The 16,698-nt window shown below is 35.9% G+C and overlaps 1 protein-coding gene across 8 annotated transcripts in view; it reads left to right on the forward strand.

The window, feature by feature from the left end:
* The window catches only part of MAST4 (microtubule associated serine/threonine kinase family member 4), a 287,688-nt gene that overhangs the window by 224,810 nt on the left and 46,180 nt on the right, over positions 1–16,698 (forward strand). For all 8 annotated transcript variants that reach the window (XM_085214175.1, XM_085214169.1, XM_085214170.1 and 5 more), the window contains 5 exons: positions 2,380–2,449; positions 5,956–6,034; positions 11,233–11,390; positions 12,779–12,854; positions 14,287–14,496. In XM_085214175.1, the coding sequence (XP_085070301.1) occupies positions 2,380–2,449; positions 5,956–6,034; positions 11,233–11,390; positions 12,779–12,854; positions 14,287–14,496 (593 nt within the window). The remainder of the gene's footprint in view (positions 1–2,379; positions 2,450–5,955; positions 6,035–11,232; positions 11,391–12,778; positions 12,855–14,286; positions 14,497–16,698) is intronic.

Consider the following 16,698-nt stretch of genomic DNA (forward strand, 5'->3'; position numbering starts at 1 on the left):
TATGCTGATTGCCTATTCATTGTGTTACTTCTCCCAGAGGATCTGGAGTTATTTACTTACCTAGTGCCTGACCACAAGTCAGGTTTACTTCATCATGTCGGGAACATCAACAGTAATCTCAGCAGCAGAGAAATACCCTAGGACTAACACATACAGTAGCCAGGAGATCCCAGAGAACAACGGGATTTGACTAATAAGTAAGCACTGCACATATGGGCAGAGAATTAACTGGCAGTCGCTTTTATTTGAAAGTCTCCCAGGTATTGACATGCAGATGGACTTGGGGGTGGATGAATGCCATGATGGATGAAGGTCATGTATAGGACTCTGCTTCTAACCTTTCTTGTTTTTCTGGAGCACCACACCTTAAACCCTTAATAGCACCAGTTGTTGCCTCCATTGTTTGAGGTTCCGATTTTTCATTCTGTTTCCAGGCTTGTCTGGGTTCTCAGACATCTAAATAAAAATACGGGGTTTAGTATCAAAGTATTATGTATGTACCTTTGCAACTTTTGTTGTTTTAAAAGCTGATCTGCATTTGGAAATTGTGCTTGCATCCAAATTTTTCTTCGAGAATAAGAGATAGATGTTGGGTTTTCTCTGAGAGGAAGAGTTTTTATTGTTTTTAGTGAGGTAGTGAGACCAGAATATGTCCCCTTGAACTCTGCATTGTAGTTATAATATTTCTGCGTCTTCAGTGTTTTTTGCTCCATTGTGAATGCTACGCTGAAAGTAAATGATTAGTTTGCCTAACTAGCTGTTAGGCAAATTGCTGATGCGTGATGAGGAAGTGTAGCCCTGTAAAACTTAAAAATAGCTATCACCAGAAACAAATTTATGAAACCCTCCATCTGATGATGTGTCAAATTATTTTCTTTCAAAAGCTGTTTCTGTCTCATCACCTTATTTGATTCTTCTTTGCCAGAGTTTAAGATAGCTTTTTTTTTTTGTATTTTTTTTCCCCTCATATCTAAGCTCACACAGAACTCCCAATTACAGTTAATTATTTCCAGTGCAGTAGCTGGAGCTTGTGACAATATTTTATCTGCACAGTGTTAAATTTTTTAGCCTATCTTATCTTTATTAAGCAGCAAAAGAAATCCAGTTAGCTGTTAAATTAAATGAACTGTTATTGTCAATAATTTGGTGTTTGCAGTTCATGCAGGACAAGAATAAATTGTGGTGGACCCCAAGTAAAGATTAAAATCTGTGCCACGTGTGTAGATTCCTTCCATTCTTCCCTTCCATCGCTTAAGGGAGCAAAAATCCTTGCCACCTCAAATTTATCTGGACCCTCAGAAGTGTCTGAAGAGTAATGAAGAAGTCTTGAGAGGGAGGAGGTAAAGTTGAAAGGGCGTAGCTCAGCTATGATAAATAAATGGACAAAAAGCAGTCTGGGGTACTGGCCAGCGAAAGTGGAATCCTTGTCTCCTGGGGCTGTGGAAAGAACAGATGGAAAGGCATGATTTTAAGCAGAGCTAAAAATGAATCCCACATCTGCTTCTGATAAAAGAGGGAGAGAGACTCTGCTTACGTAGTGGTTCTTTGTCATAGAATGTCTAAGGATATCACTCTGAAAAATGCAATTTTTGTTCAAAAATTTGAGTAGAAATCAAAGTCACTTGAAGTGTTTTAGGAACTGAGTCTATTGTACTAGGTTTTCCACACGTAGGTAATAATTTTCTTCTAAAATAATCATGTTTTTGTAACTAGATATATAGAAGCTTCTTTATATTTTGTTTAATGTTGTAGTCCCATTTATGTCAAAATTGAATTCATTATTTTAATGTATTGATTTTGCAAGCTGTTCATTATTTAAGGAAGGATAGATTTTAGATGTATGTGGGTGCTACTTTAAAACAAATCTTTTTAACTTTTGAAGGTTAGTGAGTTTTTTAGTTCTTTTCAGGTATCATCTTTATTACATTTTCTCTATACTGTGTTTCCTCTAGCTATATATGTTGAAGAGCCAACTACCTCTCACTGACTGTCTTCTTTCTACACTTTCATTGGTCAGGAGATTAAGTATTCACATAGGGAGAAATAACAATCCCTAAATTGTTAAATCATGCTAATCTTGATTTTTCTATCTTTCAAGTGTATGATTAGAAATAATATGTTTCTGAAATTGAAAATACTGTTTTTAAGGTAAAATAGCATTTTTCTAAACTTTCTAAAATTGGATAGAGACATATATATTTATAGTGATCTAGTAAGTAGGAGTAAGAAATAGAATTGAGATTCTATGTCAGTTTGTTTTCTCAGAGACTGTGAGAGGAGAAACTCAAAAATTAGCTTTTAACTTGACTAAAAGTGCTTTAAGTAGCGTGTTTGAATTTTCCTGATATGTATTTATTTCTTCATTTGCCCTTCCAACAGGAAACAGTCCTCAAGATAGTCCTAGGAATTTCTCTCCCAGTGCCTCAGCCCACTTTTCTTTTGCAAGAAGGTAAGCATTTGTCTGTAGCTTGCTGCATGCGTTCTGCATAAAGGAAATGTTATTGGACTCAGATATCAAATGGTGATTGCAATATGCTGTTATATCTGTCAAATCTATCACAAAGAATGATATCTGTCCCTGTTACACAAACTTCTTGAAACCTCAGTTGCAGCAAAACTTTGTTGGATGATTGATACAGTGCCTTTATACCTTTTTTAATTAAAAAAAAAAGATGTTTTGTTAATGACTTTTTACTCTTATTCGGACTATATGAAAATGCAGGTGTTACCTCCTCAGTTATTGGAATTTGGAGAAGTTGTAGCATATATCTTTTTTTTTAAAACTTTTTTTTTAACAATGTAAGAAGTGCATAGCATGTAAGAATCCTGTCATAGAGAAGATGGAGTAGAAGTGCATGTATTTAGAGCTGAGCTTTGCAGGTAACAGCTGGATTGTCACCATATATTACATCTGACCTTGATCTTTTTCTCTGTCGGGACAATTGAGACAGACAGCTCTGTCATAGGAGCATTCTGAGGGTTAATTAATATTAGAATTTTTGATCATATAAAGTGAATTTGAAGTAATCTATGAAGTAAATTACTATTAAATGAACCGTAAACTGAATTGATCGTGTGTCATCGGAGACTGCCTATTTGTGCCGTTGTGGTTCCATATCACTTAATACCTTGTCAACTTACCTCAAACAATATATTCATTAGCTCTAAGCCTGGGAGAGTAGGTAAAGTTTGTGTATTGACCCAAGAGTATAGACACAAAAAAATGAAATAGTAGTGCTGTGACACTCTTTGTCATTAATGTCAGGTATATAACTGTTCTATTCGCAGTGAGATAACACTGCTGTAACTTTACTTCCTTTCTTCTAGACATTCATTAAAGTTGCACACACAACAGCTCATAAAAATACCCATAAAGAAGTGTGTGATCTCTATTTATACGCTGCGTAGGGGAGAAAGCTATACTGTTATAGCATGTATTCTTTTTATTCTTTTCTGAAACAGTAGTAGATTGTATCGGTATTTCTGATACTATATGATGCCATTTTTTAAATCAACACCTTAAAAAAGTATTTCTTTTGAATTTACTTCCTCTTAATAATATCCTTACTGTAAAAGGAAAGATAGATCTTCATAGAATTTTTGTTTGTGAATGTATTTTCAGGAAGATTAGTTAAATCCTTAAATAGCTTATAATGGCAAAAGCAGATGTGAAAAACAGCATTATTTAGAAAAACAGCAGGCAGGAAGTACTTTTCCTTTCCCACCCATAATGAAAAAAAAATCAAATCATCCTGTTTCTCTGAACCTTAAAATTCAAGAAGAAAAATGAATTTGTCTACCAGTGTTTCAGTTGATTTTGACCATTCTTAGAGCATTGAAAGTCCGTTAATTTCCAAATGAAGAGTTTTAAATCTTATGGGATTAACACAGGAACTTTCTGTTATTTTAAAATATTTATCCATTATGCTGGGATTCAAAGAAACTTCTTTTAACACTTTCCATGAAAAGTAACTTTCTTTAGTGTTTTTAGCACAAATGTTTGTTAACACTACATTTGAAAGTGTCGATATAAAAATTTATCAAGTTGGTGTATGTATTATGGTTATTTCCACATAACCTGCGTGCCTCAGGCCCTCTGCAACAAGCACAAGCGTCAACTTCCTCTGCTCAGATTTGATGCTGTGATACAAAAGGAATAGGCTGTGCTTCTCCTATCTGCCCTATCTCCTATCTACGTAAAAGCCCAGTGTCTGTGATCCCATGGGTAGCTGGCAGATACTGCTTTCTAGAGCTTCTGGAGAGGTAGATTTGTACTGTAGTCCAGTGACAAACAGTAAGTATATCTGGGCCCAGGGAAAATGCTGTAGGTAATTTCTAAGCTTTCCTCCTTTCTTCCTGATTGGATGCTTCCTATTTTCTCTCCTTTGCTTCTGGGATATGTTCTGTGATAACCTTGGCGTTTTTCAAAGGCTTTCATGAGTGGGAATTGCTGTATGATGCAGGAATCCTGTTCAGTATAGATAATTCAATGACAATGTATTTTCTGTCTCACTGCTTTGGAATATATAGGTCTAAGCCATTTTAAATCACCTTTTTTTTCTCTTTCAACTATGAACGTACCTAAGTTGTGCAGCTGAGCCAAAATGAAGAGAAAGCTCTTTTTGTAATTGCTCACTGGATATTGCTGATTCCTTTTTGGGAAAGAGTGAGGAATTAATGAAATAAAGCAGAACAGTTGAACTAGATAATCTTCGAGGTCTTTTCCAACCTTGGTGATTATATGATTCTGTGCTAAGTGTTTTTCCAAAACTCACTCTTGTCCTTCTACTAGATGTTCTCTTTTCATAATCAATATCATTAAGATATGTTGTAATTTGTAATGGATAACATTTCAGATGCAGTTCTTGACATATTTACATATACTCTGTTGTAGCTTGTAAATAAACAGGAGTAGGAAACAAGCTGCTAGAATGGAAAGGGAAAAGGCAAACCTCAAAGGATAGGAAAGTTCCCCCAAGAGATTCAGGGCTCCAGATTTGCTGTGACTTAAGTTCTCCTTTATGGAGTTGTATTTTTTGTGCAGATTGGACTTGAGAGGTGATCTTTGTACTGGCTGTAAAACAGAACTTTGATTTGCCTCTCAACTCTGCCATCATCCTATGTATTAATAAAAATAATTTTATTTTCTTATTTATGTATGTATTATTTTCCTTTTTTTTTTTTTTAAACATATTTGATAACAATTGTACTCCAGTCATGGGCACCGAAATGACAGGTAAATGATACCTCCTTAGAAATCAAAACATCGACTCGTTGCTTTTTGGTTTGTCTCTTTGATTGTTTAAGCTCCATCTTTTCTATGTGTAGCTCATCTGAAGCTGTGAAGAGTAGAATTGGCACTAGTTAACGATTTTTATTTAATCTGATTAAGCATGTTTTTTTCTGAGACATTTCTTTTTACTGATCTACATGTAATTTTGCACAAATTTAAGTTTTTACCAAATCATTATTTCTTAGTTATTTTAAATTAGCTTGTTAGTTTGCTGTTGTCCTCCACTGATGTCACGTAAGAAAGTGTTACCCTTACACTTAAAGCAGTCTTCTGGTTATTTTGTGGTTCAGAGCATCATGACTTGCATTTGTTCACAGGTTTTTAATTTGCTTCTCATTCATTTTCAACTGATGAACCTGAAAGTTATGAAGACTCCATGTTCAGTTTTTATGCACATTAGTGAGAGATCATTTCTGTGGATCTGCTCATTCACTTTCTAATTGTTTCATCTCATAAATTTGGACTAGAAAAATGCTTTAGGAAGTCCATAAGCCTTAATCATCTTTGCTGAAAGCTTGTTTATTGTGGTCCCTTGTGAATGTTTGCTTTCTATTAAAAAACTTGTCTGCAACATGCTTTTGGAATGCAGTTTTTCACAATAACACCATAGATGTTTCTACGCACTGCAGTGTTCATTTGACTAAACTCAGTTTTCACAACAGGACTGATGGTCGCCGCTGGTCTTTGGCTTCCCTCCCTTCTTCTGGCTATGGTACAAATACACCCAGCTCAACTGTTTCTGTGAGTATCCACTTCATTATGCAGTTAGATTTTCATTACGTGCCCTATATTCTTAAATTAAGCAATGGTTACTTGTTTTAGGAAAAGGATGATAAGACTTCATGTGTCTTTCTTTTCCTGTTTGTTGTTGTCTTTTTCTTACTGGACACCTGGTGTCTGGTTTTGGTGTTCTTTTTGTTTTGTTTTGTTTTTTTAATGTTTATTTTAGAATTTAAGTAACCTCCTGGGTATATTTTACTTCTGTTGTGAAGTAGTGGAATTCCACATCCTGAGCACTGATTAAACTTGACCATTTTGCACCATGGTCAACTCTTTATCTTCATCCATAAAAGCTCTTGGAAAGTGGAATCAATTCTATTCCTTACTAACTTAAAAAAAAAAAAAATGTTGGAAGGATTTTATGTACACAGGGCACTCTGAAAGTAATGCTTCCTTATTTATTTTCATGGAAACTACAGCAGATTCAAAGAGCATGATAAGACTATCAGCAAATTCTCATTTACAAAACATTTTTCAGTACAGTCAGCACCACGAGCTATGCATTTTCACCAGCAGTGAGCAAGATCCTGCATGCGCCTTGTAAGAATAGACACCAGCAGAGGTCACCCACTATCTCTGTCACCTTTGCTGAAGTGTACCACCCACTGCCTCACAGTGCTTACATCCACTTGTTGGTCTCCATAAATGCTCAGCAAGTCAGTGACTGACAGTGGGTGCAGTTATTTACTCATACAATGACACATCCTTGTTTAACACATTCTTCCATCTCAGATGCTGTTCTGTCAAACTGCCCCTCTGCTGCTGTTTGTCACACAACAATGAAATAAAATGGAGTATTGGTGGGAGGATTCTATTTCCATATCACTATAATTAGATGCCTTCAATGTTATGGGCTAATGTAATAAGATATGAGGCATTACTTTTGGAGCGGCCTTTGTATATTTTGAACTGCTTCTCAGCAGCACTCATTTTTGACTCTGACCTAGACCAAGTCTTTGCCAAGTAAATGCTTTGTTTCACATTGTCTCTAACCATTTTCCATTGTGCACACTCGTACACCTCTTCTTGACACTAGTGCAGATATGCTACGCTATTCACTTAAAATATATTGATGTAAAGGAGATTGTCAGATAATAGTAACCTCATCAATGTTAGAAGTGAAAGACTTGTGCTAGAGAAGAAATGAAAAGCTGTATCAGGAATGTTTTAAAACACAGTTCTAATTTTCCATCCACAGACATAGCTTTCTTCCTTGATAGCTTCCACTTTAGAATTGTAGTTTAGAGTGTTTTGCTGCTTTCTTTACTCCATTTTAAGCTTACTGTGTGGATGTGCTGAAACACAAAACAATTTTTACAACACGTTTGCATTTCTCCTGGAAAAAAACAGCACTGTTATTTATGGAGTTATGTATCTCAACTTTTGTGATACTATTTTTGAGTTCTCCCTTAATATTCTTTGACACGACCACATCTTATAAAATAGATTTATATCACTGAACAAACAGCTTCTAACTTGTGAAGTGAGTCTGTTTTCTAGGAAGATTAAATTTTGTTGAAAAAAGCAGCAGTGTAGAGTTGATGCCCCATATTTCTTTTCCTTTGTGGAGTTTTTTGTTTGTTTGTTTTTCCCTTCAAGACTCCTGCTGTTAATGAACTCTGCAAAAGCATTGAGGCAACCTCAATTTTAATTTTAAATCTAGTCACTATTTCTTTGCTTCTTACTGGAGGTGTGTTTCGTGCTTTTTGCCCATTGGCTAATGTGAATTGAAAAATGAAAACTCCCCATTTAATTGATGTCACATATGTTTACAGAATCTGAAGTGGCTAGCACTGTGCAACCTTCCTCTCTATATTTTTCCAGTTTCATAAAGACAGTGACAGATCATTTCATAAGTAGTAGTCTTAAGTATACATACAGAGTGCTTAGTTTTCAGTGCAAGATAAATAAGATACACCTTAATTAATCCAGAGATTTATTAACTGGAAACCAGAAGTAGTTTTCACATAACACAATAGAGGCACAACTTGGATCTTTTCACTTTGACTGAAAGTCGAAGCAAGGACAGAAGAGCTGATAGTAACCCTCCCATGAGTATGCTGAGTTGAATGCAGCACACCACCTCCTGTTACCCAGTTATTGTGATTTAGTGGTGTGGTTTTGTTTTGTTTTGTTTTTTGTTTGCTTGTTTGTTTTTTGTATTGGATGTGGAATTAACAGTGTAATGGAATTTCAGGAGTTTCATGCTGTAGATCCAAAAGCAATGTAGAAAGCAAATGAAAATGTCTCCTGCTAGGATTGTTGAATTGAAAATCAACTATTGGTGTGTTGTATTCTAAGAAACAAAGTTGAATCAGATCTTTCCAGTTAAATCATGCTGTTAGGATGATTGTGTATCTTTTAGGAGAAGAGACCCATAAGAAATAGAAAATGTGAAAAAAAATGTGTTACTTTTTTTTTTTTCCTGTACTCTATTCTTTGTAAATTATTTGGATGGGAAGATAGACTAGGGAGGTTGGGAAGGAAATCTTTGCAATTACATTAGCTGATATTGGCTACAGATCTGTTTTTCTGTTTTTGAAGAACCATCTACCTTGTAGTGATGTGCTCATAATAAATATGTTAAATCCCATGTAATTTTTGAATGAACTATTCTAGAATGCCAGGATGGCTTTTTTTTTTTTTTTTCTTTGTAGAATTCTGCTATAAGAACTCTGATCTGTGCAGAGGTCAGAATTCAGACCTCCAAGAAAATGCACTCTGGTGCATGGTTCTGGTGGAGCTCAAAGTTCTTAAGAAAAGGCCTGTCATCTTACGTGTGGAAAAACATGAAGTAGATTATTACTTTTTTGATGTGCCTAGAATCCCCTGAAATGCAAAGGATATTTATTTTTTAGAAATACGTATACGTGACAGTCTGTATTGGCAAATGTCATTGTTCTCTTAAGTTAATGAGGGTGGCTCTAGAATTAATCATGAGGTTAATTGCAGCTAGGTGCTACAGTGTGAGATATGAAAGAGGGTAGTCTACTGTGTGCTGAATTATGCATAGAAATATGTGCTACTGCTGCAATTCGTAATTGAATTACTGTGGCTTGACAGGTTACTCCCTATCAAGTAAACTGTGGTAAATTCTTGTCTTACACTCTTCTAGCCTGCAACAAAGCAAGATAATGTGGTCTTGCTATCTTTAATTTGTTCTCATGTGATGAAGCTTTCCCAAATACACTAGTTTTATGAGAGATAACTTTTCCCATCCGTTTCTTTTTTCTTTTTTCTTTCACGAGATGACTTCATGAGATCTAGTGTGATAAATAAGCTTTTCTTTAGTTCTTAGAATTAGGATTTGTTCAGCTTTTACCATTCAGATTACCAGGTAATTATGAAGACTGTCTTGTTCCTTTGCTTAGCAGCCTGGATATTACCTGCTGACTTTAGTAATGCATGGAAATGTCAGTACAGTATGGAAGTTTATTGACTTCTCTAACTTTGAGTGGAATAGCAAAGATGCCCTTTGCAACAGGTGGAAAGGCCCCTGTTTAGGCCTTCAATAAAAGAGCAACCAGAAAAGAGTCCTGATGTCTTGTATGAGAAGATGGGCATAGAGAAGAATCTTATGCTGAAAAAGCCATCTGGGGACTGACAAGTTACAGAAAGAAATAGAAATTTTTGGAATTTATCCCCTCCACAGTTAAAATAAAAGTAATGTCTGCATGATACCAGACAACTTTCTAGTGTCATGCTGTCACATCAGCAGGGATATAGAGTGCACTCTTGGCAAGTTTGTGGATGACACCATGCTCAGTGGTGCAGTCAACACATGTGGGAAAGGATGACATCCAGAGAGACCTAGACAGGTTAAGCCTGTTGTGTGGGCCCACGTGAACATCATGGGGTTCAGTAAGGCCAAGTGCAAACTTTGGTACCTGGGTCATGGCAGCCCTCACTATCAATACAAGCTGGAGGATGAAAGGGTGGAGCACAGCCCTGCCAAGAAGGACTGTTGGTGGATAGTGACTGGACGTGAGCCAGCAATGTGCCCTCTCAGCCCAGAAAGCCAACTGGATCCTGGTCTGCATCAAAAGAGGCATGGCCAGCAGGTTGAGGGAGCTGATCCTGCCCCTCTGCTCTTGGACTCATCAGACCTCATCTGGAGTACTGCGCCCAGTTGTGGAGACCTCAGTTCAGGAGAGACATGGACCTGTTGGATTGTGTTCGGAAGAGGGCCACAAAAATGATCCAAGAGATGGAATGCCTCCCCTGTGAGGATAAGCTAAGAGATATGGGACTGTTCAGCCTGGAGAAGAGAAGGCTCTGGGGAGATCTGATAGCAGCCTTTCAATATCTAAAGGGGAGCGATAAGAAATAAGGGGACAGATTTTTAGTGGGGTCTGTGGTGGTAAGACAAGGAGAAATGGTTTCAAACAAAAAAAAAAAAAAAGGGAGATTTAGTCTGGATATAAGCAGTAAGTTTTTTATAGCGGTGAGGCACTGGAAGGGGTTACTCAGAGAGGCGGTGGATGCCCTGTCCCTGGAGGCATTCAAGATCAGACTGGATGGGATTCTGAGCAACCTGATGTAGCTGTAGGTTTCTCTGTTCATTGCAGGGGAATTGGACTAGAAGAGATGTGCAGATATGAACTGGTCCATGTTAGAAACCATCTTTGGTACCAGGAAGAGTAGTGCATCTACAGTAATCAGTCTGGATTATGGCACGTTAATTTTTTCAGCAAGAATTTAAACTGTTTTTCTCCAAACTTTGATAATCTTAATTTTGCACAATGAAATAATATACATGTACAGAATTGAAATTTGTATTGTGGCAGTAAGTTGTACTCTACAGCTAACATACTTCTTTTGCCTTAATCAAATAATTAATTTTCAGCAGATTCCATTTAAAATATTCTCTAAATACTGTTGTGGATTACTGACACCAGATGTCTGTGCCTTAGAAAGATAAAGTGTGAACTTCTGAAGTGCGATGATTCATTCTTCTGAGACTGAAGTAGTTTTTGTATATAAACTGTGTTTAGCTCTGTAAGTTGAGACTAATTATTTTTGTTCTTTAATTTAGTAGTTAAGCATGGGAAACAGTAACTGTAATTTTTATATTAAACAATCTCATTCACAAGCAGAGAATATGATGTTGAAAATACTTTTTCACTGATAGAAGTTTGTGTTCTGCTTTTCTTTTCCAGTCATCTTGTTCATCACAAGAGAAACTACACCAGTTACCATACCAACCAACACCTGATGAACTACATTTTTTATCTAAACATTTCTGTACCACTGAAAGCATTGCAAGTGATAACAGATGCAGGACCACAGCAATGCGCCCTCGCTCCAGAAGTCTCAGGTGGGTTTGTCCATCAGGTGAAAGGGGTTGAGTCTTAGTTTATGTACTCTAGAACATTGTGGTTTTGTGTGCTGGGAGCATTCTTTATTTTCCTAATTGACAAACACAAGAGGTAAGAATTTGTGCCTGAACTATTAATAATCCTTTTAAGTTTTTGTTCCTGTGTTCAGCAGTGTAAGATAAGGCATAAAGGTGGCAACTTAACCCCTTCTAATGTGCTACGCCTTACTGATCTAGAGACTTCTAGAGTTCAAAGTATATATAGTTCAAAATATATATATATTTTAAAGTAATTTGAAATGTATTTATATTCTAGAAGTGTCTGAAAAGAACTGTGGTGAAGAATAAATGGGCAGGGAGTTGGGGTGGAATCATTCATTAATTCATTAGTTTTCTTTAATAAAAATAAACTTCAGTTTCTTGTTTCCCAGAGTTGACCTTTAGAGTGTCCTTTGCAGTGACATTTGTGTGAGGTGTATTTCATTGAAGATTATATGTTTTATTGTTCTTTTTTGCTCTTTTAGAGAGCTGGCAGCCGTTTCTTTTGTTTATGTAAGAAATGCATTTCAAGAAACTCCTATGTACTTGTTAAGATGAAGATACTCCTAGAGGAGGACATTGCCTTCTTGGGATTTATTTTACATCTTTTGCACCATTTTGGGTGGGCTGGTCTTGAAAGTCTTGAAAGGATGAATGTTTTAAAAAATGAGGTTTATGAAAAGGTGTTCGCTAGGTTAGCCAAGACCATGGGTACCTTTTCTTTTTGATGGTTTTCCTGCAAGTTTCATGCTTTTATTTCTTTTTCCAGGCACAGTGTCTGTGGCATGGAACCTATGCATGTTACAGCATTACTTGCAGAAGTGACTGCCTTTACCTGGTAGTTAGATTGGAAATAATAGTTTTGACTTTTTTTCATGATGAGTTTAAAAATATGTATTTATATGTGGGTATGTATGTATGTATATGAACTCACAGACTGCTGAATGTCTTCACTTGCAGTTAGTGGAATTCTTGGTCAGGTTTTGCTATTTTGGTTGTATGTGATCTTCAGAAGGGCAGATGTAGTCATACATATAATCATCTGTTAAGTGTATGTCTCATCCTTCTGAGAAAAAAACGTAATGTCATCAGGATTGCAAGACATGCTGAACTGCAGTTAAAAACTAAGAAAATAGCATGTTTGGCAGTCAGATGTCAAGCATATGATGTAATTTTTAAGGCCTGGCCAGAAATAACACAAAAGAGCCAAGCATGCCACTGATTAGAGATTATACCTGTTTAGTAAAGTGTTTGTTGACTTCTTGGTGCAAATAAGCTGTTCAAAAATTAACTGCTAATTACAGCTAGTACTGAGACAAGTATAAAGAAATAATTCACTTTGTTTGCAGTCCTGGCCGTTCTCCTGCCTGCTGTGACAATGAGATAATTATGATGAACCATGTCTACAAAGAAAGGTTCCCAAAGGTAATAAATTATATTTAAGATACACAGTATCTAAATCAATAGGCAACATAAGTTTTAAGTAAATTATGTTTTTGTTATGGAAACTAACGATCCAGTCCTATGATGGCTTTCACAAAGCATCTCCAAGTTCTTAGTACAAAGATAAGATCACGATAAAGAAAGTCCCTGCTGAGACCTGGACATTCATTTGACGAGCTGCTGAACTGGTTTTGAAATTAATCATGCTGCTAATACATTCTGCTGATTGGAAAGAAACAATAGCATTCACTTTCAGTAGGTGATGTATACTTGGAGTTAGCGTATACTGAATTGGTAAACAAAAACAATTTTGGTTGCTCAGTCCTGTGCAGAATCTGTTGTTAAACCTGCAAACTGCTGTTCCATTTCTCTCTTTTCCCAGACGGTTGTCTTAAATGCTTTTTCAGTGGTGAAGACCAGCATGAAGTTGTCATGAGTTTGGTTCTGAGAAAGCAACTCAGAAAATGTTTCTGTCTTGTCCAGAAAATCTGAGACAAAAATGAGTTCCTCTGTGCCACATGTTGCTAGGAGCACTGTGCTCTTAGTTGATCCTAGAATTTACATGATTCCTGGAAAATAAAATACAAGTTAAACTGATACACTTCTCCAGAGTGCCTAAAAGTAGTAATTCAAGGAAATTTTCGTATTTCTTTTATATTTATAAATTTATTTTTATATAATTTATGTAAAATTTATGTTTTTATTTTTATAAAAGTAGGAAGGTATTTGTAGAGAGATTGAGCAGCAGTCAGTAGTGTGAAATGAACCACTCAACCACTCATTTCAGTGGATGAGCTATGAATTAAAAGGAGTGAGATTATTTTTAATAAGGACAACACTGCAGTATCTTCAGTATATTTTTTAAATCTGCTATACTGCGAGAAGCAAGACAGTTGATTCTTTAAAGCAGGCATATCATGCATGCAGCAAACATGTCTTCCAGAAACTATGAGCCTTTGGTTTTTTTTAGTCAAAGTGACTTTCAAACTCAGTCTGTTAAAATGTGTTTCTGGTGTAACCTGTACAAAAGGAAGGAAGATAATCTGGTGTGTAGCATCTGCAGTTTTAGCAAAACATATGAAGACCTCCATAAGTTCTCATTGCTTTTATTTTGCCTTGGACTTAATTAAAATACACTCATGACTGTAAAACTATGTTGGTGAGTGAGCATCATAAGATTACTGTTTATTGCTGGTGGCAGACAAAATGTAGAGTCTATATAATGGAATACTAAGACTTTCACTTCTCTGTACTGGTAACTGGGGGTATGTCGTCTGTCACTCTTGTCTGTTTGAGTCGTTTTGTGTAATAAACATAGGTAACTTCTTAGGTACTGCAGAAATGTTGTAAAACCAGAAGTAATTGTTGAAGTTGTGAGGCTGATGTAATATATTGTGTGTACATTTGTATATAGGCCACAGCCCAGATGGAAGAAAGGCTTCAGGACATTATAACAAATCATTCTCCAGAAAACGTCCTTCCACTGGCAGATGGTGTGCTCAGTTTTACCCACCATCAGATCACAGAACTGGCTCGAGATTGTTTGGATAAATCCCACCAGGGCCTCATCACATCTCGATACTTCCTTGAATTACAACAGAAATTAGACAAATTGCTACAGGAGGTATGAGCTGCTATGTTTGGTAGTAAAATGGTTTGCACTTTGAAATAATTACGACTGTTGCACTCAAATAATTGGTCAAAAAGATATTCATGGCAGTTTTAGTCTACGTGATGACCTCTGTCAGGACCAAAAGACATTCCTAATGTAGTCTGTGATAAGTAGGCTGTAAAGATTCAGAAACAACAGCATTTTGTCTTGCAGTATAAATTATAAATTGCTTACAGAAGTGTGTGCATAAGCCCTAAGTGAAGAAGCTTGCTATTCTATTTGCTGTGGATGAATGAGGAAATGTACACCATTTCCACTCTTTCCACTTTATCAACCTTACTAATTGCCTGCTGTGTTGACAAAGGAGGCAACAGCCCTTATGTTTCTATTAGTTGGAGGTTATTATTAATTATTTAAATATTTCCTTCCTTCATAATTAAAGTGTTTATTAGCAGAAATTCAGTTCTGAAAGCATTGAAACTTCCGTAGAATAGTCTGGTAAATTAATTAACAAAAGCGTGAAACTTACTTACAGTGTGTTACGCTGTAAGTCAATACAGTTTATATATACATCATTTTTAAAATAAATGAAATACTAAATGATATAGCTGTAAATGTGAGACTTGATAGTGTATTGGGAACCAAAGTTAATGTGATAGACAATTTGATAGACTTGAAATTTTCCCAGTGATATGTTCAAGTATTCTCCCTTGTTAATTTAAATAGTTTCTTCTGTTTTCTTCTAAATGAAAGAGCAATCTCTAAGAGTTTTGATTGTTTTTGTTGTTATTTTGTTGTTTTTTTCCTGTGCTGATTTTTTGTTAACTTCTGTTCAGTAGATTTACTTCCAGTTAATTTCTGGTACTGTATTCTGAACTGCTTGTCATAAAGCAGTGTAAAAGTTAAGGCATCACTGAAATATGTATGGATTATTGAAGCCCTGTCCTTTAAGCAGAGAAAATAAGAACCTCCCAACAATGTAATTCAGCGGCAAGAAAGTCTGCTCCTTTCTTCAGCTCAGCTGCCTCTCTCTGTTGTGATTCAGATTCATGCATCACATTTGTTACCAATTACCGGCTGTGATGGTCAGTAGGAAGCTGCATCTCCTACTGCTACTTGGCACCTTATGATTACTGTGTATAATCAGAGGAAGGCTATTTCAGTGCTTGAGTAGCTTGATTCATCTCACACCTTTGTAAATCTGAGGTTGAGTATATCAGTGTCCTTTCCTGCTTCATCCTACTTTAACATAATATATACCGAATCTTTTGTTCAGGTATACAACTGAGTGTTCACAAAACTATACAAAGTTGCTTTTAATTCTGCTGGTGATCAAAACAGGCAGGCATTTTGTTTACAAGAGAGTTCTCTTTGGGCTTGGTTGGTAGGGTGCAGAATACATACGCATATGTCTTGTTAAGGTACTTCTGAAACCCATTACAGAATGCTAGATGATGTTTGTGCTTTTTTTTTTTTTGTTACCTTTTTTTTGAACCTCACAGATTTGTTTATTTTTCAGCTACTTAATGTATTTTTGAATTACAGTGTTGAGAGCAACATGCAGCATCGTATTTTTGCAGGATTTTTAACTACGAAAATAAAATTAATGATCTATTTTATATGAAAGGTATTTAGTTGTCTGTATTAATCTCTCTTAAAATGCTTTCTTAGTTTTGTTTCAGTTCTCTTGATGATTTTAGACAAAACATGAGGAAAAAGTTCAGAATATTCAAAACAAATAAATACTTTGTGTATTTGGAGGGCTAACAGTATGTTTTAGTGAGGAGGTGGACCATGCAGCCTCTTTGTGTTCATTGGCATCCTTGTTTGCACCTTTTGTTCTTAAAGGAGAAAATTTAAAAGAAATTTAAAATGTAGTTTAGCCCATTGTGCAAATATTTTTAAACCTTCCAGAATTTTCTCTCCAGAATTTTCTTTCTCTCTTTATTCTTTTGTAACAATTTACACTCTTCTTCATTATGTTCATAGAAGTCGATTTGTCATTGTTTTTCTTTCTGCATGTACCTGTATGTGGCCTCTCTTTGCAAGAATTAGTATTGACTCTGTAGATATAGTACATTGTTATTTGGCTAGGAATTGTGAATGTAGGAAATTATGACCAATTTGACATGAATATTGCTTATGGTCATGAATATCGTTTCATTTTTCATCTCTTCCTAAAGCTTTTAGTAAATGGAGAGACAAACATTCATA

This window comes from Meleagris gallopavo, chromosome Z (genome assembly GCF_905368555.1).
Source record: "Meleagris gallopavo chromosome Z, MGAL_WU_HG_1.1, whole genome shotgun sequence".
NCBI classification, from domain to species: Eukaryota; Metazoa; Chordata; class Aves; order Galliformes; family Phasianidae; genus Meleagris; species Meleagris gallopavo.